The sequence below is a fragment of the Hyperolius riggenbachi genome, chromosome 7, assembly GCF_040937935.1.
Source record: "Hyperolius riggenbachi isolate aHypRig1 chromosome 7, aHypRig1.pri, whole genome shotgun sequence".
NCBI classification, from domain to species: Eukaryota; Metazoa; Chordata; class Amphibia; order Anura; family Hyperoliidae; genus Hyperolius; species Hyperolius riggenbachi.
In genome coordinates this window covers 170,517,778-170,541,447 of record NC_090652.1, presented here as the reverse complement: position 1 = coordinate 170,541,447, position 23,670 = coordinate 170,517,778, and the positions used below count along the sequence as shown (strand labels likewise).

The 23,670-nt window shown below is 44.7% G+C and overlaps 1 protein-coding gene across 2 annotated transcripts in view; it reads left to right on the top strand.

Annotated features, from left to right (window-relative positions):
* Positions 1–23,670, top strand: part of ARPC1B (actin related protein 2/3 complex subunit 1B) — a 151,197-nt gene that overhangs the window by 77,257 nt on the left and 50,270 nt on the right. For both annotated transcript variants that reach the window (XM_068244878.1, XM_068244877.1), the window contains exons 3-5: positions 7,113–7,217; positions 12,428–12,650; positions 23,202–23,309. In XM_068244878.1, the coding sequence (XP_068100979.1) occupies positions 7,113–7,217; positions 12,428–12,650; positions 23,202–23,309 (436 nt within the window). The remainder of the gene's footprint in view (positions 1–7,112; positions 7,218–12,427; positions 12,651–23,201; positions 23,310–23,670) is intronic.

Here is a 23,670-nt window from a genome sequence, read left to right as displayed (position 1 = left end):
AGGATGCATCAATGTTTTAATAACCTTCTTCCTGACATAATAATAATGTTAACATTTGTATAGCACTTTTTTTACTGGGAGACTCAAAGCCCTTGAGAGCTGCAGTGTTAGGGAGTCTTGCCCAAGGAATCTTTGCTGAATAGGTACTGGCTTCAGCCAGGATTCAAACTCTGGACTACGTCAGAGGCGGTGCTATTAACTAGTACACTATCCAGCCACTACCTAAACCTCGAACTGTTGAATAAGCATCTAAACACCCCTGCAAGCTCAAATTATATGATTTTTTTTTTTAATAAAAAAAAAAGTACACCCACATAAAATAAAAAAAAAATCTTTATCCACCATTGAGGTTGGTTCAGAGTCAGACTAGTTAGCTATACAGAGTGCATGTGCATTTGGTAAAAAAAAAAAGCACTTGCACTCTGTATCTACAGAACTGTTGTGAAAGCCATTAGTGTACTCTGCTATACACCGCATTACAAATTATTATGTGAATCATATTTTTCTCTGATTTCCCTAAATAGTTGATGCAAGTGGGAGTCAGCATAATGTTTGAGTCATCAACCTTTAGAGCATAATTCAAATTTTACTGAACAAACCTCCTAATGATAATGGTATATTTTTCAAAATTAAATTTTATAGGTTTTGAAAAACTGAAAATGGTCATTTGTTGAATTTTCTGCACTAGGAGGTCATGTTTACTGAAATCAAAAGCTATTTCACTCAAAAACATCTTAACAGGTGAAGTTACATATTTACATAGGACCGCTTATTTGATGGCAGCTTCATAATTCTTTTTGTATATTCAAAAAACTTGCTGCCGCTCACCGGACTCCAATGTATAAAGCCATTATTGAATATCAAGAGTAACCAAATCACCGTCCCTATCCTAAAATCATTTAAAATAGGAGAGGGGGGATCCATGCCATGACAGTGAAAATTGGGAGGGAACATCATCAAAAATGGAGATGGGATGGAACCTTGGAGATCTGCAAGCTCTCAGGACCCTTGAAACTTTGAAAGATCAAAACTTGGATGGATTCCAAGTAAATGATCCTGAAGGAGTTAGTGAGGTAGCACTTATTGATCATGTGGAGTGTCACTCCAGGTCGAGCTTTATGCCTTCACCACAGACCTTCCCATCCTTGGGAATTTTCTTGGATCTAGTGTCACGGGATCTAAAGAGATTGTCCTGGAGAAATCAAGTTAGAGATAACTTAACGATTGGTGAGAGAAAAGCACTGGGAGAATTGAAGTAGGCAAAGGACATTATCATACGCCCAAGCGACAAGGGGGGAAATGTGGTCCTGTGGTCTAGAGATCTTTACTTGGAGGGAGCCAACAGACAATTAAAAGATCTTAATACATATCAACCACTACGGAGTGGTCCATATGAGAGAATAGCATATGGAGTAAATCAATGGGTCGATGAAGCGGTAGAAGAAGGTGTGCTTGATGAGAAAGAAGAAAATTTCCTCAGAATAGATACCTTTAGAATTCCTGTGTTCTACCTGATTCCAAAGCTTCATAAAAATCTAAATAGGCCCCTGGGAGACCAATTGTTAGTGCTATAAATGGTCCCACGGAAAAATTGGCGATATGGATTGATGGAAAAATTAAGAAGCTGGTGACCTCCCTACCTTCTTATGTACAAGATTCAGGAGATGTGTTGAGGTTGATTGATGGTTTGAAGGTTGAGTCTGATGATATCCTCGTGGGAATAGACGTTGAGAGTTTGTATACGTCTATTCCGCACGAGGTGGGGCTAGAGGTCCTGAGTTTTTTCCTTGCAGATGCTTATCCTGACACGCCAGTGCACAATGAGTTTGTGGTACAGGCCATGAGGTATGTACTAACTAGAGCACAATTGTTTCCTGTTCAGCGACACCCACTATAGGCAGGTGCACGGCACGTCGATGGGGGCGTCGTGCGCACCTGCCTATGCCTGTTTACATCTAGGCTTGTGGGAAAGAAAAGATGTATACACACTACCTGAGTTCGAAACGTGTGTCAAAATGTGGCTTCGTTTTATTGACGATGTGCTGGTGGTGTGGAGGGGGAGTGAGAAGGAACTGGAAACTTTCCTCGATCGTTTAAATGTGAACCAGCGCAATATACATCTCACACACACTTACAGTAAAGAAGGAATTTCGTTCCTGGACTTGCGTGTTGTGAAAGATGAAACCTCTTTGCGGACTACTACATACCGCAAACCTACAGCTGGAAACACCCTCCTCCACGCCACCAGCCATCACCCACCCCACTTAATTAGGGGGATCCCCAGGGGGCAGTTCCTCCGAATTAGGAGGAACTGTTCCAGGGAGGAGGATTTTCAAAGTGAGGCCACGGCAATGTACGAGCGGTTCAGGGATCGCGGTTATGGACATGAGACATTGTGCTCTGGTGCAGAAAGAGCTCTCCAAACTTCACGCACTGAGTTGCTAAGAAAACGTGAAAAAAGCAGAGCAGGGACTGAACGGGAAAAGTTTTCCTGTCCCAGTTTTATTTCATCCTATAATTCCAATTGGTCTCGTATACGTGATATACTGACTCGACACTGGTCGGTGTTGCAGGTCGATCCAATACTGGGGCCCATTGTCAGTGAGAGACCATCATTGGTGGCCCGCCGTGCGCCCAGTTTACGGGATCGGCTTGTACACTCCGATCTTTTGCCACAGTCAAACTGGTTAGCAGAATTCAACACCAAAGGAATGTATAGGTGTGGTGCATGTTCAGCGTGTAAGTATGTTGATGTATCGGGGACTTTCCGGGCACCGGGGAAGATGAAGGAATGGAAGATTCATTCCTTCATTAACTGTAACTCTGAGTGGACAGTGTATATGATACAGTGCCCATGCCCTATGGTGTACGTGGGCATGACAACCAGAAGTTTGAAAAAGAGGATCTCCGAACACCTAAGCAATATAAATTGTGGTAAAAAACTAAATGGGGAATACCGTAGTTCAGTGGCTGAACACTTCTGCGAAATTCATGGTGGCCTAAAAAATGGATTTTGGTTCAAGGGGATATACAGACTTCAAAGCAATAGAAGAGGAGGTGACAGAGAAAAATGGCTGTTGCAACAAGAAGCGAAATGGATCTACCTCCTGGACTCCTTGGCACCGGCAGGTCTGAATCAGGAACTGAACTTTGCCCCCTTCCTATAAGAAGTAGACAACAACAATGATTAAGCTTAATGTAAAATAAGCGATACTGGACTCTATGCACAATCTAGCTATTCAGGTATCACATTCATGATGCGTGTAAAGATTGAAGTATGTGTCAAGAATGGAGAGCCTCAAAGGAATGCAGCTATGGACAGTGCAGTTTCTAGGCTAAAATGCACCCAGGGCGAGTGTGTAAAAATTGCGCCCCCCCCCCCCCCCAAGCAAGGTATGGGTGCCCGCAGTATAGGTTAGCCAGGTCTAGTTGCACTTAGTATAGGTCCCCCTAGTATAGGTAGCCAAGAATAGGTACCCCAGTATAGGTAGCCAGGCATAGGTGAGCCAGTATAGTTGCCCCCGCTATAGGTTAGCCAGGTAGGTGCCTCCAGTATAGGTAGCCAGTATAGTTGCCCCCAGTATAGGTTAGATAGGCAGGCGCCCCCGGTATAAGTTAGATAGGTAGGTGCCCCAGTACAGGTTAGCTAGGTGGGTGCCTATAATATAGGTAGCCAGAATAGTTGCCCCCAGCATAGGTTAGATAGGTAGGTGCCCCCAGTATAGGTTATTTAGGTAGGTGCCTGCAATATAGGTAGCCAGTATAGTTGCCACCTGTATAGGCTAGCTAGGTAGGTGCCCCCAATACAGGTTAGATAAGTGCCCCCAGCGTAGGTTAGATCGGTAGCTGCCCCTCAGTGTAGGTTAGATTAGGTAGCTGCCCCCAGTGTAGGTTAGATAGGTAGCTGGCCCCCAGTGTAGGTTAGATAGGTAGCTGCCCCCCAGTGTAGGTTAGATTAGGTAGGTGCCCCCCAGTACAGGTGAGATAGGTAGCTGCCCCCCAGCGTAGGTTAGATTAGGTAGCTGCCCCCAGTATAGATTAGATAGGTAGCTGCCCCCCAGTGTAGGTTAGATAGGTAGGTGCCCCCCAGTGTAGGTTAGATTAGGTAGGTGCCCCCCAGTATAGGTAAGATAGGTAGGTGCCCCCCAGCATAGGTTAGATTAGGTAGGTGCCTCTCAGTATAGGTTAGATAGGTAGCTGCCCCCAGTATAGGTTAGATGGGTAGCTGCCCCCCAGTATAGGTTAAATTAGGTAGGTGCCCCCCAGTATAGGTTAGATTAGGTAGCTGTCCCCCAGTATAGGTTAGATTAGGTAGCTGCCCCCCAGCGTAGGTTAGATTAAGTAGGTGCCCACCAGTGTAGGTTAGATTAGGTAGGTGCCCCCCAGTATAGGTTAGATTAGGTAGGTGCCCCCCAGTATAGGTTAGATAGGTAGGTGCCCCCCAGCGTAGGTTAGATTAGGTAGCTGCCCCCCAGTATAGGTTAGATTAGGTAGCTGCCCCCCATCGTAGGTTAGATTAGGTAGCTGCCCCCCAGGATAGGTTAGATAGGTAGCTGCCCCCCAGCGTAGGTTAGATTAGGTAGGTGCCCCCCAGCATAGGTTAGATAGGTAGGTGCCTCCCATCGTAGGTTAGATTAGGTAGCTGCCCCCCAGGATAGGTTAGATAGGTAGCTGCCCCCCATCGTAGGTTAGATTAGGTAGCTGCCCCCCAGCGTAGGTTAGATTAGGAAGGTGCCTCCAGCGTAGGTTAGATTAGGTAGGTGCCCCCCAGGGTAGGTTAGATAGGTAGCTGTCCCCCATAATGGAGGGGGGAGCCGGAGCCGCGGGGAGGGCAGCCCGACCTCTCCCTCCCTCTCCTCTCCGGGCGCCCTCCGTGCTCCCCCTCAGATGCAGAGCGCAGCAGCAGCCAAGGAGGGAGCGCTGTATACTACATACCTTCCTGCGTTCCAAGCGCTGCTCTCTCGCCGCCGGTCTCTTCCTCTCTGCCGCCTATACGATGATACACACGCTGGTTCCTGTTTAGCCGGAACCAGTGTGTGTATCATCGTAATGGCGGCAGAGAGGAAGAGACCGGCGGCGAGAGAGCAGCGCTTGGAACGCAGGAAGGTATGTAGTATACAGCGCTCCCTCCCTGGCTGCTGCTGCGCTCCGCATCTGAGGGGAGAGCACGGAGGGCGGCCCAGGAGAGGGAGAGGTCGGGCTGCCCTCCCCGCGGCTCCGGCTCCCCCCTCCATTCAGCGCCCACCTCCCAACAGCGCCCCGGGCGACGGCACGGGCCGCACAGGCCCTAAAAACGGGCCTGGCTATGGAAAATTACCAGAAGGTAGCCTAACTGGATCACTACTGAGAGGCAATGAGTTCCTTAACTCTATGCGGAAACCGCAATGCAGAGAAGAGAGAAGTTCCAGAGTAGAACGCTGTAACTATGGTTACCAGTGACGGCTACAGGAACGCACTATAGACGCGTATGGAATGACGCATAAATCACCGCCCTGCCCGCCACGTCACACATCCTGACGAAGCTCGCAATGGGCGGGCGCAACGCGTCGATGGGCATGGCTTCGTGACGACATGCGTTCAGAGCGCTCCAACTAGCCGGCCGGCCGTGCTGCAGGAAAGGAAACCTCTGTGTCTCGTGGCTCCCTGCAAGTACCCGCGACCCGGGGCTGAGCCAACAGTCAATAGGCTCCCCGTTGTGGTGTGAGTAGGGTCGAGCTGAAGACTCGAGGAGATCTGCACCAGGAAGGAACACAGCGGAAATGTATGACTGGAAGAGTCGACCTGTCGGTATGGTGGTAAGAGCCAGCTGCCCCGCAATTTGTATCCTCTGAAGCTGGGTGCAATCTGTGCAGCCCGAGCCCTGCCACGGCTTATTGTCATCTTGTGCCATCCAGCCAGCGGTCACCCGCACCAGCACTCTGTGGATAGTAGAGGTGTGGTACCGGTACCAGAGTGAATGGGATGTCTGTGGGTGTGCTGTGCTGAATGGTGATGGGGAGCGCTCCGCATTATTTTAAATGATTTTAGGATAGGGATGGTGATTTGGTTACTCTTGATATTCAATAAAGGCTTTATACATTGGAGTCCGGTGAGCGGCAGCAAGTTTTTTGAATATACAAATGGTATTGTTTTTTATGAGCAGCTGCTCCTGTAAAATTACAGTGATAGGATTGCAATAACGGGTGAGTGAGATAGACAGTTTAATCAAATTTTTGAGCTTCATAATTCTTGCATCCAATGAGCGTGTGAGATTGTTGGTTAGTTTCTGCTTCAATTTCTTTGAAAGATGTCAGCATAGCCTCCCAGAGCTGCTGTTTTGATGTAAACTCCTCCCACCCTCATAGATATTTTGCTTAAGGATGTTCCAAAGGCTCTCTGTAGGACTGAGGACGGTCAGCAGAGGATACTCAATCTGATGTATTTGTTTGACAGAACCCTTTTTCATTTTGCTTTAATTTGCACAAACTTGTGTGTGCTCTGTCAGCCACAAATCTTTTAACAGTACGATCATACGTACGTTTTTGTGAAATATAAAGGTTTTCATACCTTGTCCAAGGCATTTAACTATTTCACAATTTTTGACAGCAGAGAGATAATTTTTCTTTCCCACATTGCTTGAAAATAGTGGTCTGCTTGATAATGTGGAACACCCTTTTTTAGTGGTTTGTCCTTAAATCGAGCTCACCTGGCAAACTAGTTATCAGAGGTGTCCGAGATTGAATTTAGTGATCAAAGGAACCCTGAGACACAATACCATCCAGGAGTTGAATTGAAAAACAAAATATTTAATCTTTATGACACTCTAATACAATTTGCATAATAATTTGGAACGCAGTGTAGTGTTTGCTAATGTTTTAGGAAAAAAAAAAAAACACTTTTCGTTAGAGGGTTTGCATGTAAACAAGTAGACAGTCAGGGGTCCTACAATGATTCTGGCATGAGGATGCATCATGTGGCTAGATCGAATCAGCTGGAGTTGAGGATATCTGTCTTTTTTCACTGTTTGTTGTAATACTGTCACAACACATGCTGCATTATGCGTTGACTGTGGTTTGATAAATCCCATCTCAGTATTTACAATCAATATTCTCACCTCATATGTTTCCCCTCAGAAATTGCCCTATGCCCAAACAGTCATGATGTCCATATTTACAAAAAAGAAGGTGACAAATGGACCAAAATTCAAGAGTTGAAGGAACACAATGGAGAGGTCACAGGTAAATGGTTTCCATATCTTATTTGCAGAATCAAGTGGGACTTCTTTCCACTCCGAAATACATACAATAACATCCCTTCCTCTTATCTGGTGCAAAAATCCAACTATATTAGTTTAGCTACTGCAGGAGCAGGATGTAAAGCTTAAAGAGGAACTGTAACGCCAAAACGGCCCCTGGGGGGTACTCACCTCGGGTGGGGGAAGCCTCAGGATCCTAATGAGGCTTCCCACGCCGTCCTGCGTCCCTCGGGGGTCTCGCTGTAGCCCTCCGTGCAGTCCGGGCAGCGGTGACGTCATTATTTACCTTCCTGGCTCCTGCGCAGGCGCTCTGATGCCTCTCGGCGCCGAAGTAGGCGGAAATACCCGATCGCCGTCGGGTCTGCTCTACTGCGCAGGCGCAAGTTTCCAGCGCCTGCGCAGTAGAGCGGACCCGACGGAGATCGGGTATTTCCGTCTATTTCCGTGCCGAAAGTCGCCACAGCGCCCCCGCTGGAGCCAGCAAAGGTAAATATTGAACTGACAGTCGGCACAGTCGCCGGCTGTTCGGAGGGCTGCGGCGAGACCCCCGTGGGACAGAGGACGGCGTGGGAAGCCTCATTAGGATCCGGAGGCTTCCCCCACCCGAGGTGAGTACCCCCCAGGGGAGGTTTTTGTTGTTACAGAGTCTCTTTAAGGTCCATACCCATACTGCAATTTTTGTGACAATTGGATGAAAATCGATGCCACCAAGTGCATGCCCGACCGACAAAGCGACCAATTTCAGGACAAAAATTGTTTGCATTGCCGATCGCGCATGCTGTAAGATGTCGGGCAGAAGTTGGTTGATTGGGTGTGCGGCGGTACTTCAGCTGATTTCGGAATGAGCGACGGAATGACGAAACCCCTGCCGCTGTCGTCGTAATGCATAAATGTGCCCCCAAAGTGTGTATTTATACATTACCTGTCCTGTTGTAGCCGCCGCGCCATGTCGGTCCATCTCTCGGGGTTTTGCATACACACTGGTGGGGCATAGTGTCTGACATCAGATCCTATGTGCCACCAGCGTGTATGCAGGTGTTAGAACTCAGAGAAATGGATGTACACCGCACAGAGGCTGCTACAGGACAGGTCATGTATAAATGCACACACTGGGGGAGGGCACATTTATACAATGCAGGGCAGACGCGGCAGGCTCAGCCGATTACCTGAAGATTTCATGCTGAAATCGGACGGGAATCGGCCTGTGGTATATGGGCAGCTTCGACAAAGAGACAAATTTATCTCTAATCAGATTCGATTAGAGATAAATTTGTCTCTTTTGTCAAATCTGCCCATAAGCGGCAGCTACCTTAACATAGTTTAACAAGAAATTGTTAAAAGATGTTTACCTACACCAGACTAACCGCAATGATCATTCTCTTTGAATGACTGTCATGATGGTTCACATAGCGTATGATCGTTAGATGTTTCGCTTAAGTCAATGGACTTCAGCAGCAACTTACTGCGATTGTTTACATGATCATTTGCATCCTGACATTCGTTTTCAATTTGCACAATTGTGAAAGATGCATCGGGGAACGATCGTTTATCGGCCCAGATTCCTCAATCCATCTTCACGTGGGTACTTAGCTTTAGAAAGATAAGGTGTCTTTTTGCACTTCTTGAGTGATTTACTATTTAAAAGAGTTGATTTTTTTTTCAGCATAAGCATACCTCTGAGTTTTCTTAACTATATGTACACCAGAGGTGAGCTTTAAAAGAGGGCTTCCCAACCCTCTCCTCAGGTACCACCAACAGTGCATGTTTTGTGGAAATCCACAGAGGTAGTTAATCAGCATTGATGAGACACTCATTACTACATCTGTAAATTTGTGCAGTTTCCTGCAAAACATGTACTGTTGGTTGAACTTGATGACAGGGTTGGGAAGCCTTGCTTCAAAATAAGTGATTTTTGCAGAGTAGACTAAAGAATGGGCTAAACTGGTATCAGTTGAGGCTCATGCCACAAAACAACGTTTACAAGTGCCGATGATGTGTACATAGAAATGTAGTTAAAAGAAAGAATGTTGACATACATAACAATGTATGCTGTTAAGAGTTCCAGATATGTAGTTATATACCAAATGGCAACTTTGAATATGTACTAAATATAAATATTGGTATCAAGAAATGAGACACAGAGACATCAGTCAACAAAAGATTACCTTTATTATACAAATCATTAATAGTGTTGTTGTGGCCAATATCATAGAAATAATTGAATTATCAGGACTGGAACATCTTCCACTCATTGTCATCGGATCTATGCATCTGTGATACCATGTATAAGATTGTCTCAAGCAATGTATCTAGAAAGGTAAATTAATCAGAAATGTATATTTTGTCCTCTTCGCCTTTGAATGTAAGTTTTTTCTTGGATTTGAATCAATAAAAAGATGTAAAAAAAAAAAAAGTGTTCAAGATATGACCCTTGATCCGGCATCAGTGTATACACTATTAATGAACACTAGTAAGAAACTGTGGAGCAGATTCATCAAAACCAGTGAAAGGAAAATTGAAGTAAATCAGCTCAACACCAGGTTTTGATAAATCTGACCCAATACGTCAAAAAGAAAACGTTTGGTTAACTTTTACATTACCTAATGTATTTTTTTATTTTTTTTATTAAAGCAAGGTTTATTGATGCACAAAACAAGATACAATCAGGCACGACATGAGAATAACATACAGTAACTGGAGGGCATACACACTTGTGCACATATTTATAAAACGCTCATTGACAAAATTAAAAAAGGAAAAAAAGAGTTCAGAAAAGCAATAAATACCACCAATTAAGTCACAAAGGTCCAAATATCACACATAAGACCAAGAACAATATTGAGCATTGTATACAAATAAGACATATCCCAAAGGAAAAAAAAATCAGATACAAAATCGTGCGTGGTGACTATACATCAAACGGGATCAATCAAAACCAGTAAAGGAGGAAGTCAAAAAGACAGGAACATTAACTTATACCCCTATAAGAATGAAAACTATTACAAATCATATTGAAACGGTCAAGGTTTTCAGTGCTGAGATAAAACACCTTGTCCATCAACATTAGAGTATCAAGGTGTTGTTTAACCAGATTGACGTCCATGTCAGGGGCTTTCCATTTAAAAGCAATGCAGTGGTACAAAGTGCGAAAAGCTGTTGGGACCTCTTTGTTAGGAGCATACAAGAGAGCCTAGGAAGCAGAGAGGGACACAGAGCGTTTGAACACATCCTAGAAATACTTCTTCAATTCACCCAAAAATGACCAGCACTGCGGCAATTATGTATTATGCATGTATATATGAAGGAGGATTCCCTGGGAACAACAATTACGAAAGCAGGTTGGGGGAATGGAGGGAAGAAATCTATGCAATTTCACGGGAGTATAATACCACTGGAATAATAATTTAGTTGGCGTGTCTTTAAAAATATTAGATTTGACCACTCCAGCAAGCGCCTCCCAGCAGGAAGGGACGACATCTCCTGTCCCAACTCACCTTCCAAGGCCCTCACGTAGGCATCTTGTCCATCTCTCCCTTACTAAGTAGTAAACTATACAATGTAGAAATAATCCCCTTATGCCTGGAGAAACTGAAATATAAATTCTCAAAAGTAGTAAGATCCAAGGTTGGAGAAGACAGAAATTGAGCGGAAAAGAAATGTCTAATCTGACAATAACTAAAACCCTCACAGAGAGGGGCGTCCTGTCCAAAACAAAATTGGTGGAAGGAGATGATTCTGCCCCCCTGCCAAAACCTGGCAGCGAAGGTCAATCCCTTCTCCTGCCACCAAGAGAACTCAAAGGGATGTTGAAAAGTAGGGGAAAACCTGGGATTCCCCAAAAAGGAGAGTCTAGGTGAACAGGTAGAAACCAATTTAGAATGAGGGACAACCTTCAACCATAACCTGGTTACAGAGGCCACAGTCATGTTCCGACTACTTAAAGAAGGGATATCACGGCTGGTCACCATGGTCAAAAGAGAGGGGAGATGAAAGGGAGCAGTCGTCCGAGATTCAAACCCCCACCATGACAAGGGAGAGGACACTAAGCTCCAATCAAGAATCTGCCCCAGTTTCACCAGCAGATAAAAATGCCATAGGCTAGGGACACCAATCCCACCCTGCAAGGGGTGTCTAAATAGGGGTTGTGCCTGGCGGGCTTGTTATCCTAAATTAATTTATTTAAACATGCCTGCATAACTGCCAGTGCCTGCTTGGGTAGGGTAATGGGTAACATGCGAAACAAATATAGGAGTTTGGATAAGAGGATTATTTTGCAAGCAACGCAACGACCTAACCAGGAAACCGTATATTGTGACTAGTTCTTAAAGAGTAACTGTCAGGCTGCAGAAGCTAATTTAAACCTCTAGTCTCCTGTGTTAAACAGTTTAGAAGGAAGCCAAAAAGACATTACTGAAGATAAAGATCTCTCTTACCTTTGATGTATGCTTATCAGCAATGCTTAGACCTAAGCAAGCCGCAAGCCGCATAACATACTGCAAAGCATTCTGGGGCCCTCCCCTCGGCTGCTAAGGAGAAGACGGGATCAAGTTTCAGCAGCTTCTAAAAGTCAGTCCAGCCACAGCACAGATAAATCTCGGGGCAGCGTACACTGCAGGAGTCAGCTATTGTTCCTAGCCACATGGCTCATTAATATTCACTGCAAACTAGTGTTATTCAGTATGAGCTGTTCTGTGATCAGAAGCAGGCAGGACATGACGACACATTTGGCTTCACAAACATGGAACCTGCCATGAGCTGTCAGGAGCATCATTCTCTGCATATACTATATACAAATTCTGTGAAATCCAAACGTGGACAGTGAAATGCATATGTAATGTAAGTACAGCCAATCTTTAGCTACTGATATATGTGTTTATTTTCTCTGAGACCCTATACCTAACAGCTCCTCTTTAAGCATGGCAGTCAAAGCCCAATAAAGTGGTGGAAAATTAGCATAATATAAGTCCTGGTACCGGGGAGTAAGGTATATGCCCAAATACTTCAATATCTGTTTACATCAAACAAAATCAAAATTTGCCTCTAACAACTTAACAGTATGGGGAGGAGATTCACCGGCATAGCCATATATTTGTAGGAATTGAGAAGGAGAATGTATATTTGTTTTGTTTCTATTTTTTTTAAGTTAATTTTTGATTTTCTTTTGATCAAAGCTATTCTTTTTATTGGCATTAGGGATTGACTGGGCTCCTGAGAGTAATCGAATTGTTACTTGTGGTACTGATCGGAATGCCTATGTTTGGACTCTGCGGAATAACGTCTGGAAACCAACTCTTGTTATACTGAGAATTAACCGGGCAGCCCGATGTGTGAAGTGGTCACCCAAGGAAAACAAGTTTGCTGTGGGCAGTGGTTCAAGGCTCATTTCCATCTGTTATTTTGAGCAAGAGAATGATTGGTGATTTGTTTTTTTGTTTTCTATTGTAATCTTTACAGAAATCTCAGCAAGTAGTGGAGGCAGCCATTAAGCACTACATGCATTATTTCATACTTTACTATAAAGACAAATCTGAAGTACAGTAAACTTTCAAGTGCATTACAGAAAAAAAGTTTCAGTTGCTCCGTGACATGTTTTGCAGTGCACTAAAAATCTAAAATATTGATGAAATCATCACTACCGTAACAGCACTCAGTGGTCTAGCATTAGTTGCTAGTGACCTGACCACCAGACAACCCTGGCTGTGCAGTATGATTAAAATATGTAAAACAAACCTCCTCATAAAGGAGGTTTGTAAATAGTATCAACCGTTGGAGGGGGGGGGAGGGGTGGGGCTACTCCCTAGCCCCATCTGTGTGTGCCCTGCCATCTTCTTCAACCAGACCTGCAGATGCCACAGTTTGAAGCAGCTGTGGTGGTGAGGCACATTCCCAGCCGTTGAAATGCATGCTGGGATATGTACTCACATTGAAGGATTACATCTCCCTGCATGCATTGGGGCGTAAGGGGATGCGTGCACCTCCTAGGAGCTTGAACTGCTGCAGCTGTGTGTCTGGCCTAAGAAAATGGCAGAGTGCATACACACAGGGGGCTAGGAAGGAGTCCCTCTATCGTGCCTTCGACACTGTTCCACACAAAAGTCTGGTGCAAAAGTTGAGGATGCAAGGACTGCGGAAGAGTCTGTGTGCATGGATAGGGAACTGGCTAATGGACAAAAAACAAAGAGTTGTAGTCAATGGATCATACTCAAAATGGGTGACTGTAAGCAGTGGGGTCCCACAGAGGTCTGTACTGGGTCCAGTGCTCTTCAATTTATTTATTAATGACCTAGTAGATGCAGTAGTAAGCAATGTTGCTATTTTTGCAGATGACACAAAATTGTGCAGAATCATCAACTCACGGGAAGATAGGGACATACTGCAACAGGATCTGGATAAGATGGCTATATGGGTACATAAATGGCAGATGAAATTCAATGTTGAAAAATGTAAAGTCATGTATTTTGGTCGTACTAATGGTCTAGCACTATACAAAATAAATGGGGTACAGTTGGGGACATCAAACTTGGAGAAGGACTTAGGAGCAGTGGCGTAGCTAGGGAGCTGTGGGCCCTGATGCAAGTTTTACAACAGGGCCCCCCAAGCACTCGATACATAACAATTGATATGGCACATCAAAACCTGCCAAGGACAACCACAACGTCAGAGGTGCAAGAAGGAGATGGGGAACAGTATATTAATGATCACTACTTTTCAAAACATCTATAGAAGTGATTTATTACAAGCACAGGACCAATAGAGAGCTAATACTGTAGTTGGGGGAGGGCCCTTTGGGGCCCCTCCCACCCAAGGGCCCCGATGCTGTCGCTACCTCTGCAACCCCTATTGCTACGCCCCTGCTTAGGAGTACTCATCGACAACAAGTTAAATAATCGTACTCAATGCCAAGACGCTGCAGCTAAAGCTAACAAAATTTTAGGATGCATTAAAAGGGAAATAAAAACTCGAGATGCTAGCATGATATTGCCCCTGTTTAACTCTCTAGTAAGGCTACATCTGGAATATGAAATTCAGTTCTGGGCACCACATTACAGGAAAGATATTGCAGTTTTAGAGCAGGTGCAGAGACGAGCAACAACATTGATACGTGGGATGGAAGGTCTCAATTACCAAGAAAGGTTGATAAACTGAGTTTATTTAGTCTAGAGAAAAGACGCATGTATAAATACGTCAGAGGGCAATATAAAGGCTTGGCTGATGAGCTTTTTGTCCCTAGGCCTTCTCAAAGGACTAGAGGACATGGTCTGCGCATGGAGGAAAAAAGTTTTAGCCATTTATTTAGGAAATGGTTCTTTACAGTAAGAGTGATTAAGATGTGGAATGCATTGCCACAGGAAGTAGTTATGGCAAACTCTATACCTGCATTTAAAGGGGGCTTAGATGCTTTCCTTGCGTTGAAAGACATCCATGGCTACAATTACTAGGTAATGCCTAATGATGTTGATCCAGGGATTTTATCTGATTGCCATCTGGAGTCGGGAAGGAATTTTTTCCCTTTTGGGGCTAATTGGACCATGCCTTGTAAGGGTTTTTTGCCTTCCTCTGGATCAACAGGGATATATGAGGGAGCGGGCTGGTGTTGTACTTTGTTCTCTGGTTGAACTCGATGGACGTATGTCTTTTTTCAACCCAAGTAACTATGTAACTATGTAAGTAATGCCTGTCAACCACCACTGGACCACACTATTTACTAACCTCACTTTATGTGGTTCATGCAGATTCCACACCAAGAGGTCAGTCAAAATCTAATCGCAGAGGTACATTTCCTTGTATGAATTGCGTTCATTGCAATTCAGTGATTAGGGGTGATCAGATTACACACCCCTACAAAGGCACCAAATTTAAAATTCATGATTGCTATACATGTGATTCTAATTATGTCGTGTATGCGTTAAAATGTCCCTGTAGATTACTCTACATTGGGCAAACTACACAAAAGATTAAAAAACGATTGTCGTCGCACAAACATGCGATTAGGGAGTCTTTGACTGACCAAGCTGTGGCTTATCATTTTCATAGAGCTGGACATCATGTTAGCCAATTAAGATACATGATTGTTGAACAGGTTGGGCCTCTTAGGAGAGGGGGTGATAGGGTTAGGAGGCTGCTTTATAGGGAAGCATTTTGGATCAAAAAGCTGGACACAATGGAACCACGGGGGTTAAATAGAGAATTTGATTTATTGCCATTTATTTAGGTTTTGTCCCCTGTTCCATTGTGTCCAGCTTTGTGACATATATGTGGCAGTAGATCCACTAAGCAATTAGTTATTTATTGATAGTGTCATTTATTGTCAGCTGCTTGACCATTATTTTCTTGAGATATGATCATCTGTGTCCCCTGCGTATATAAAATATAGAAATATGGAGTTTATTGCATTTAGTGGTCTCTATGCGTCCAAATCCCCTATGTTGATCTCCTCTAATGTATAAGGTTGCAGAGATAGAGGTTGTTCGCTCTGTGGTACACATTGTATTCAGGAAGCACGGAGAAACAAGGGTAGGTGTCCTCCCATTGGTTGGCCTGCGGACACTACCATTGTTTACACCACGCAGCGCAGAGCGGCGATATACGCCGCTGGCGTCTGCAGTTGTCAGGGAGATGCGGGGGGCGGGGCTTAGCCCCGCTCTGCGCGTCACACGGAGAGGTTCCCCATCAGGTCCGTCGTGGTGACGGCCTGGTGGGAGGTACCGCTGTGAGTACCTGACACATGTGGGAGTTTCTTGCAGGCTGATAGTGGAGAGGTAGGAGCTGTGGGTGGGTCCTGTTTTGAATCTACCAATGACATATAAAATGATTAGTCTCCCATCAGGTCCGCATAAGGCGGTACTGACACGATTGGCTAGATTTTAGCCAGAATCGTGTGATTGGCTAGATATGGTCATGGCTGGGATATAAATAGAGACAGTTGTTTTAGTATGTTTTTGAGCATTGACAGCATAGCTTGACAAAGGGGTGGTTGCCCTGAAACGTTGCTTATACTTGCTGCAATGTATTATACTTGAAAATAAAAGAGCATTGATACATGGATGGTGCCGGTTATCTTCTCTTCAACTACTGAATTATCTGGAGTGCAGCCGGATTGACTGTGGCACATCCACCGTTTTATGCAAGGAGTGCGCTGCGACTACAATCGATTACCTAGTTTCTGCAATAGGGAGCGGATGGACATTTAGGGAGGCATAGCCGCAGGACAGAGTAGAAGGATGAAGCACAGACCAGCGGTGCGCATCCCAGAGAAGATTGTTTGTATTGCTCGTCTCTTGACTGACTGCAGCACCCCTCTCCTTAGCATGCCCCGAACCCCAGGAAGTCAAGGTCAGCCAGCCTGGATGACACGTAGATTGCCAGCTAGGGCCCGTGTGGCCACTTTTCTGGTTCCAGACTGTCTACAGGCTCATATGGCTGTACTGCCCTGATGGCACCCCTGTAGACTGTAAATTATTTCTCTGACTATTAAAGAACTGTCAAAATGATAATACATATTGATGTAAAAACCTCTATGCCTCTCCTGCCACCTCCTTGGAGCTAGTAGCTGCACCTAAAGGAATGTTCACATAAGGCAATGTAGGTGGTAATGTGTTACAAAGTAATGCAGGGCACCTACTTTAGTCTTTGCAGCAGTGCTAACCCCATTCAGTTGCATTAAATGGGACAGCACTGTGCTATGGACTGAAATGTGTGCAGTAGTGCATTCAGGGAACACAACACACTGCCATGTAATGCATACGTGAGAATGTCACACATTGCTCTCTATATACTGTATGATGTCCTTGCTTATCGAACACTGCATGTGTAGCTTTAAACTGCACAACAATACATGTAGTAAGGGTGAGCCCTTAAAAAAACGATCTGTTGAATAACGTTATTAAGCTTTTTCTGTCCATTTCAGTATGAGCTTTCATGTTACCAGGATGCTGAATGCAGAAATCCAAGCTTGTAACTTAAAATTATGTGTTTGTTCTATACTAAGCCTTTTCAGACATCATGTGTAATTAAAAACTAAAAAACATCCTCTGCTGGAAAAATATAAAATGGAACATTTCATGGATGTGTGGATGAGGTGACATGGTGACATCCTTCCACAGTGCTCTGCTCCACAAACATACAATGGGTATAGACTTGACTTGAGACATGTAACAGCCCAGTAAAAATCATCAGTCTCAGACAGGCAGAAACACAAAGTCATACAATACATTTTTCAGAGGTACACTTCCTTATCCCAGTACACCAGCTTTTTTGCTCTACACTGAAAAATTTTCAGAGCTCCCAGACTTCAGCAGTCTCTCCCTGTAATATTTCCAAATTTCCTTAAATGCACCATATTGCAACCTGGCTTTACCTTAAGAGAAAAAGGGAACACCGAGAGCCCAATATATTGTAGTATGTAAATGAATGGGTAATAGAGAAGTAAGTAAACAATATACTTACTAACCAGGGTTACCGTATAGGCAACCACTGTAAAGGCAGGTGAGGAGATTAGACCTGTCTTCATTCAGGGTTAAGATGTCGCTCTCTGTAGATCAGAAGAAGAATGGGGTACGACCCCTCCACCAGGGGTGGCACTAGTATTTGTAAGGAGAACAGAGGCGCCAAAGGGATAAAAAGTAATAAAACTTTAAAATTTTAACGGGAGGCAGTGGTGGGCTTACCTCCCCGAAGTAGACAATAAGACTGTCGAATTTCACACAGAAAATTTTATTCACATACTCCAACATACAATGCAACGCATTTGGCAGGTATATTCCTGCTTCTTCAGGCAATAAAAAGGAGGAGTACACACCTGTAAAATCCAGAGACAAATATAGCATCTTCAGACAAATGTGTATATTGTAAAATGATAGTTAAATTTGTATACAGTATGTGTGTGATAGATTGTTCCCGAGGGGAGGGGTGTGGGTGGGGATGAATGTCCTAGGAAATGGTGTCTAAGGAGATTATTATTAAGTGTGATGGGGCTATAGGGGGTAGGTGTGGATGGGACTGGTGATAAGGAAGTGGTAGATAAGGGCTCTATGGGAGTGGACTAATAAGGATCAGTGTTGCTCGGATACCTCTTTTCAAAATCCGGATCCGATTCGGATCCGGCTACCCAGATATCCGACCGGGTCGGATATCTAAGTTCAAAATTTTCTGATCCGGATCAGATATCCTACCTCAGTATCCAGGGTATCCAGCCAGATTCGGATATCTGGTTGGAAAAATCGGAAGTGGCCTTTAAATTGCTTTAACCACTTGAGGACCCACCCTTTACCCCCCCTTAAGGACCAGCGCTGTGTTGAGTGATCTGTGCTGGGTGGGCTCTGCAGCCCCCAGCACAGATCATGTAGCAGGCAGAGAGATCAGATCACCCCCCTTTTTTCCCCACTAGGGGGATGATGTGCTGGGGGGGTCCGATCTCTCCTGCCTGCATGTTGCTGGCGGGGGGGGCACCTCAAAGCCCCCCTCCGCGGCGAAATTCCCCCCTCCCTCTCCTACCTGCTCCCCCCCCGGAGATCAGGGCTGCACAGGACGCTATCCGTCCTGTGCAGCCAGTGACAGGACGTCCCCTGTCACATGGCGGCGATCCCCGGCCGCTGATTGGCCGGGGATCGCCGATCTGCCTTACAGCGCTGCTGCGCAGCAGCGCCGTACAATGTAAACAAAGCGGATTATTTCCGCTTGTGTTTACATTTAGCCTGCGAGCCACCATCGGCGGCCCGCAGGCTATTCACGGAGCCCCCCGCCGTGAATTGACAGGAAGCAGCCGCTCGCGCGAGCGGCTGCTTCCTGATTAATCAGCCTGCAGCTGGCGACGCAATACTGCGTCGTTGGTCCTGCAGCTGCCACTTTGCCGACGCGTGGTATGAATGCGCGGTCGGCAAGTGGTTAAAAATGGTTTTTAGGGTAAATGAGGCATGTATCATCATTATTTTTTAAAGGGAAACACTAATTGATGATGTGGGGACTTAAAATCCCCCGCCCCCCAAAAAAATGGAAATGGCTGTCAATTAACATCAGGCCTAGGTTCCAGACTGCGGTCGTGCAGCTCACATTGTGTCGAAAGTCCAACCGCACAACTGGGACATGACAGTTTTCAGCCAAAACACCTCCAAAAAATTACGCAGCAATTGTGTTTTGGGTTACATATAGGTGGTATCAGTGGCCTATGGCACCCTGGCGGTGGGAGCTGCACAGGCAGCAGGAGCAGGGCAATGCAGCAGCAGCAGGTGTAACATGTGCATGGAGCATGCCGGACGTGGCATGTGGCACGTGGCACGTGTCACATGGCACCTGGCACATGTCACCTGGCACTTGGCACGTGTCAAGTGCCACGTGACACGTGCCAAGTGCCAATTGCCACATGACACATGTCAATTGCCACGTGACACGTGCCAAGTGCCATGTGACACGTGCCAAGTGATACGTGCCAAGTGATACGTGCCAAGTGACACGTGCCAAGTGCCACGTGACACATGCCAAGTGCCATTGGACACGTGCCAATTGCCACGTGACTCATGCCAAGTGCTGAGTGACAGTCAGACAGCAAAGAAGACACTAGTGCACACTAACTGTCACACTGGCACTGCTCACAGCACAGCAGTTCTGTACAGTAGTACTACTACTCTAACAACTACTAGCACTGACTGCAGTACTACAGTACTAACTACACAATAACACAGTAATCCTATTACATAATCCCTAACCTAAACTGTAGCTAGCTAAGGCTAATAGCTGGCCAGCAGGCAGCAGCTGGCCTGGTCTGTGCACAGCACACACACAGACACATAGCAGCTGCAGCAGCCCTGCAGCACAGCGCACACTCTGACTGTCACACAGTGAAATCAAGCTAATTAACAATATAACAATAGTGTAGTGATAGTGAAGGGGTTAATCACTGAACAGCTTTAAATTTATCACTGCATACAACACTGCTAGGCCAGCAGCACTGCAGCATGTCTCTCAGTGACTGAACAGTCACACAGGACGAGATTTCTCATCATAACCAGGGTTCCCTTCTGTGATTGGGTGCCAGGGATTAGGCTGGGAGTCCTCTGATTTGCTCTATGAGGTCAGGTGGGGCTGGCCAAGGTTCCCTTCTGCGATTGGTTGCTAGGGCTTATGCTGGGAGCCCTCTGATTGTCTCAATGATGTCATCTCCTTAGTTACAGTATTCGGATCTGGATATGCAACCAAATATCCGCAGATAGCTGTCCGGATTTGGGCCCAGGTATCCGGAATCCAAATCCGGTTGGATAGCTGAAAAAAGATCAGATATCCGGAATCTGAATGAGCACCACTGATAAGGATGAGAGGATAATATAAATGTTAAACAGGGAATGGGAATAATTATTATTAGGTCAGAGAAATAGAGCAACAGTGGAAATAAATGTAGCAATCGTAGGTATGGGAAGCAGTAATATACTGTAGTATTAATTTTTTACTTACCAGTATAGTCTCAAGGTCATGATAAGCGCCTCTGTACTGGTATATTTGTAAAACAGCATTTTTATACCTAGGAAAGGTAGGATTATCCAATCCCATTGTGCGGGGGGGGGGGGGGGGGGGGCTGCGTGAAGTGTGGCTGCATAAGCCTATAAGCATGTGGGAGCCTGTGGGGGGCATGTCTGGTGGCCAATGGGGAAGGAAGATTTTAGTTATATAACCTGGTGGGCGGTGCGACGATATCATTGCACCGCTGTGATAGCTATGGGTGGTATGCCAAATTAGTTAGGTAACTCCTGTTCTGGCCGTGCGCCCTTATCGTCGCGTCCAATAGGAATCCATTGACGTGCAGGCGCATGCGCAATGGATTAAAATTGTCACACGCTCCCGACGTGCTTAATCCATTGCGCATGCGCCTGCGCGTCAATGGATTCCTATTGGATGCGACGATAAGGGCCCATGGCTCACAACGGGAGTTACCTCACTAATTAGGCATACCACCCATAGCTATTACAGCGGTGAGACGATATCCGCCACTTTTTATCCTTTTAGCACCTCTGTTCTCCTTACAAATGGCTTCACCTTAAGCACACCCATGTTCTTCATTGCGGCTTGAGGAATGCCACACCAAAAACAGGGATGCTCACCCTACCTTCCGGCTGCCCACACTGACAGACAGCAGTCAACGCTTAAACACGCAATGTTGGGCAGAAAATGAAATATTATTATTTATATAGTGCCAACATTTTCTGCAGTGCTATAAAGAGTATATAGTCTTGTCACTTAACTGTCCCTCAGAGGGGCTCACAATCTAATCCCTACCATAGTCATATGTCCAACATAGTATAAGGCTAATGTTCCCTTAGAGGCAAGCCAACTTTCATTACCTTAATGAATAATATTTTGCATTATATCGAATATACTTTTCACAATTTGTATTCTGAATTTGGAGTATTGTTTTTTTTATTTTACATGATTATAATAGGACTGAAATTATAATATTAATAATTTATTCAAAGGTCACCTAAAGTGAGAGGGATATAGAGGCTGCCATATTTATTTTGTTTTAAACAACGAATATTGCCTGTCCTGCTGATCCACCGTCTCTAATACTTTTAGGCTGGTTTCACAGTGGGACGTTAATGTCCCACGTTAAAGCAGCCAGTAACGCAGCCTAACTCACAGCACTGTAAAATCAATGTGCTGTTTCACAGTGCACACGTTGCGTTACATAGTAACGCAGCACGTTTAAACAAAGTGCTACATGCTGTACGTTATACATGGCTAAGCCACGTTAGACTATTTGCACATGCTCAGTAATGTTGGAGGAGGAGGTCTCCCCTCCTCCTCCGCGGCCAGCCACATGGCTAATTAATATTCACTGCACTGAGGAGACTCGTGGTGGGACTGTAGTGTTGTCTGGATCATGAACGAATCCTTCATTTGATCCGGATGTTTTTTTGTGAGTCGAATCATCCGGATCATCACAATGAAAGATTCGGTGCACAGTGGATGTCTGTCTGGAAGAAACAGGAACATACAGAATGTACAGTGCAGGGAAAGGCCTGTCTTGCTAATCATTTCACCCAGTCTGCTTCCCTAGTAAAATTATTCAAATGATTCGGTTCAAAGATCCAGATCTTTTCAATGATCCGATTCAAATGATCCGAATCCTTAAAAAGATCTGGACTTCCTATCACTAACCTGGAGCGGCTGCTTTGAGAGCTGCATAACGCAGCTCAATCTGACGTCCAACTTCAACACCACCATACGTTGCGACCATAACGTCCCCTAAAACGCAACGTCTTGGTGGGAAAGTAGCCTTAGCCATAGACCCTGAACAAGCATGCTGATCAGATGTGACTGGATTTGTCACATGCTTGTTTCAGGTGGATGATTTAGACACTACCGATGCAACTGGTATTGTTTAAAAGGAAATAAATATGTCAGCTTCCATATGTTTCTCACTTCAGGTGTCATTTAAGGTACAGTATAAATGGTAATAGCTGAATTTACAGGCAGAGAAAAATCTCTAGTAGCTGTCATGAAATATAGCCTTCATTAAAAAGGTGCTCCTAAATATGCATAGTTAAGGCTTGGCAGACTACTCTCTCAGAAAAAAATGTTAAAGTGGTACTCAAGCCACAATACCATTCATTGTTTGGAGGGTGGAGGGTTTGCCAGGTTTTTATTACTATCCATGTCCACAGTAGAAAGATTACCTCTCACATTTTTTCAGGATAACTCCAATAACCTAACCTAAGGTAGCAGGAAGTGAAGGAGAAATGCCTCAATACAAAAAGCAATACATTTTATTGCTTTACCCTTCATGTTTTGTAAAAGTAACTCCAATTACCTGTGGAGGATGTGAGGGGACCAGAGAATGTTCTAGCCTTGTCTGTTCCATCCTAAAAACAAAAACAAAATAAAATTTGAGAGAACATCTTTGATTGCTATACAACAGCACAGTTTTTTTCATCTGTGATTTATAGCTGCAATGATATTGTATGTCATTTTTTAATTGCAGGTGGGTGTGCAAGCATATCAAAAAGCCAATTCGCTCTACAATCCTTTGCTTGGACTGGCATCCAAACAATATTCTGCTGGCAGCAGGTTCGAGTGACCTTAAAAGCAGGTAAATTTACATTTATGTTTGCTGGTAAAACAAATTGTAGTGACGCTATAATAGCTCCCCAGGTAAAAAAATAATAATAATAATTGATTTGTTCATAGCTAGAGGTTCCTAGTAATTCTGCCTGGCACTCAAGGATTCATCATTTTAAATGACAGTACCTTTACTATTAAGGGTACCAGTATTTGCACTATATCTGTCTGCTTTTAGAATTTGATTGCCTGTCTAAATACAAATATTTTTCTTATTACTTCCAATGTTTATGGTTGTAGTATTATGCCAAATAATTGCGTAGGAGTTTCATACCTGTTGGAGTGTAGCAGTTTCTATTAAACTCAGAAGTAGGAGTTTTAGGGAGACCTGA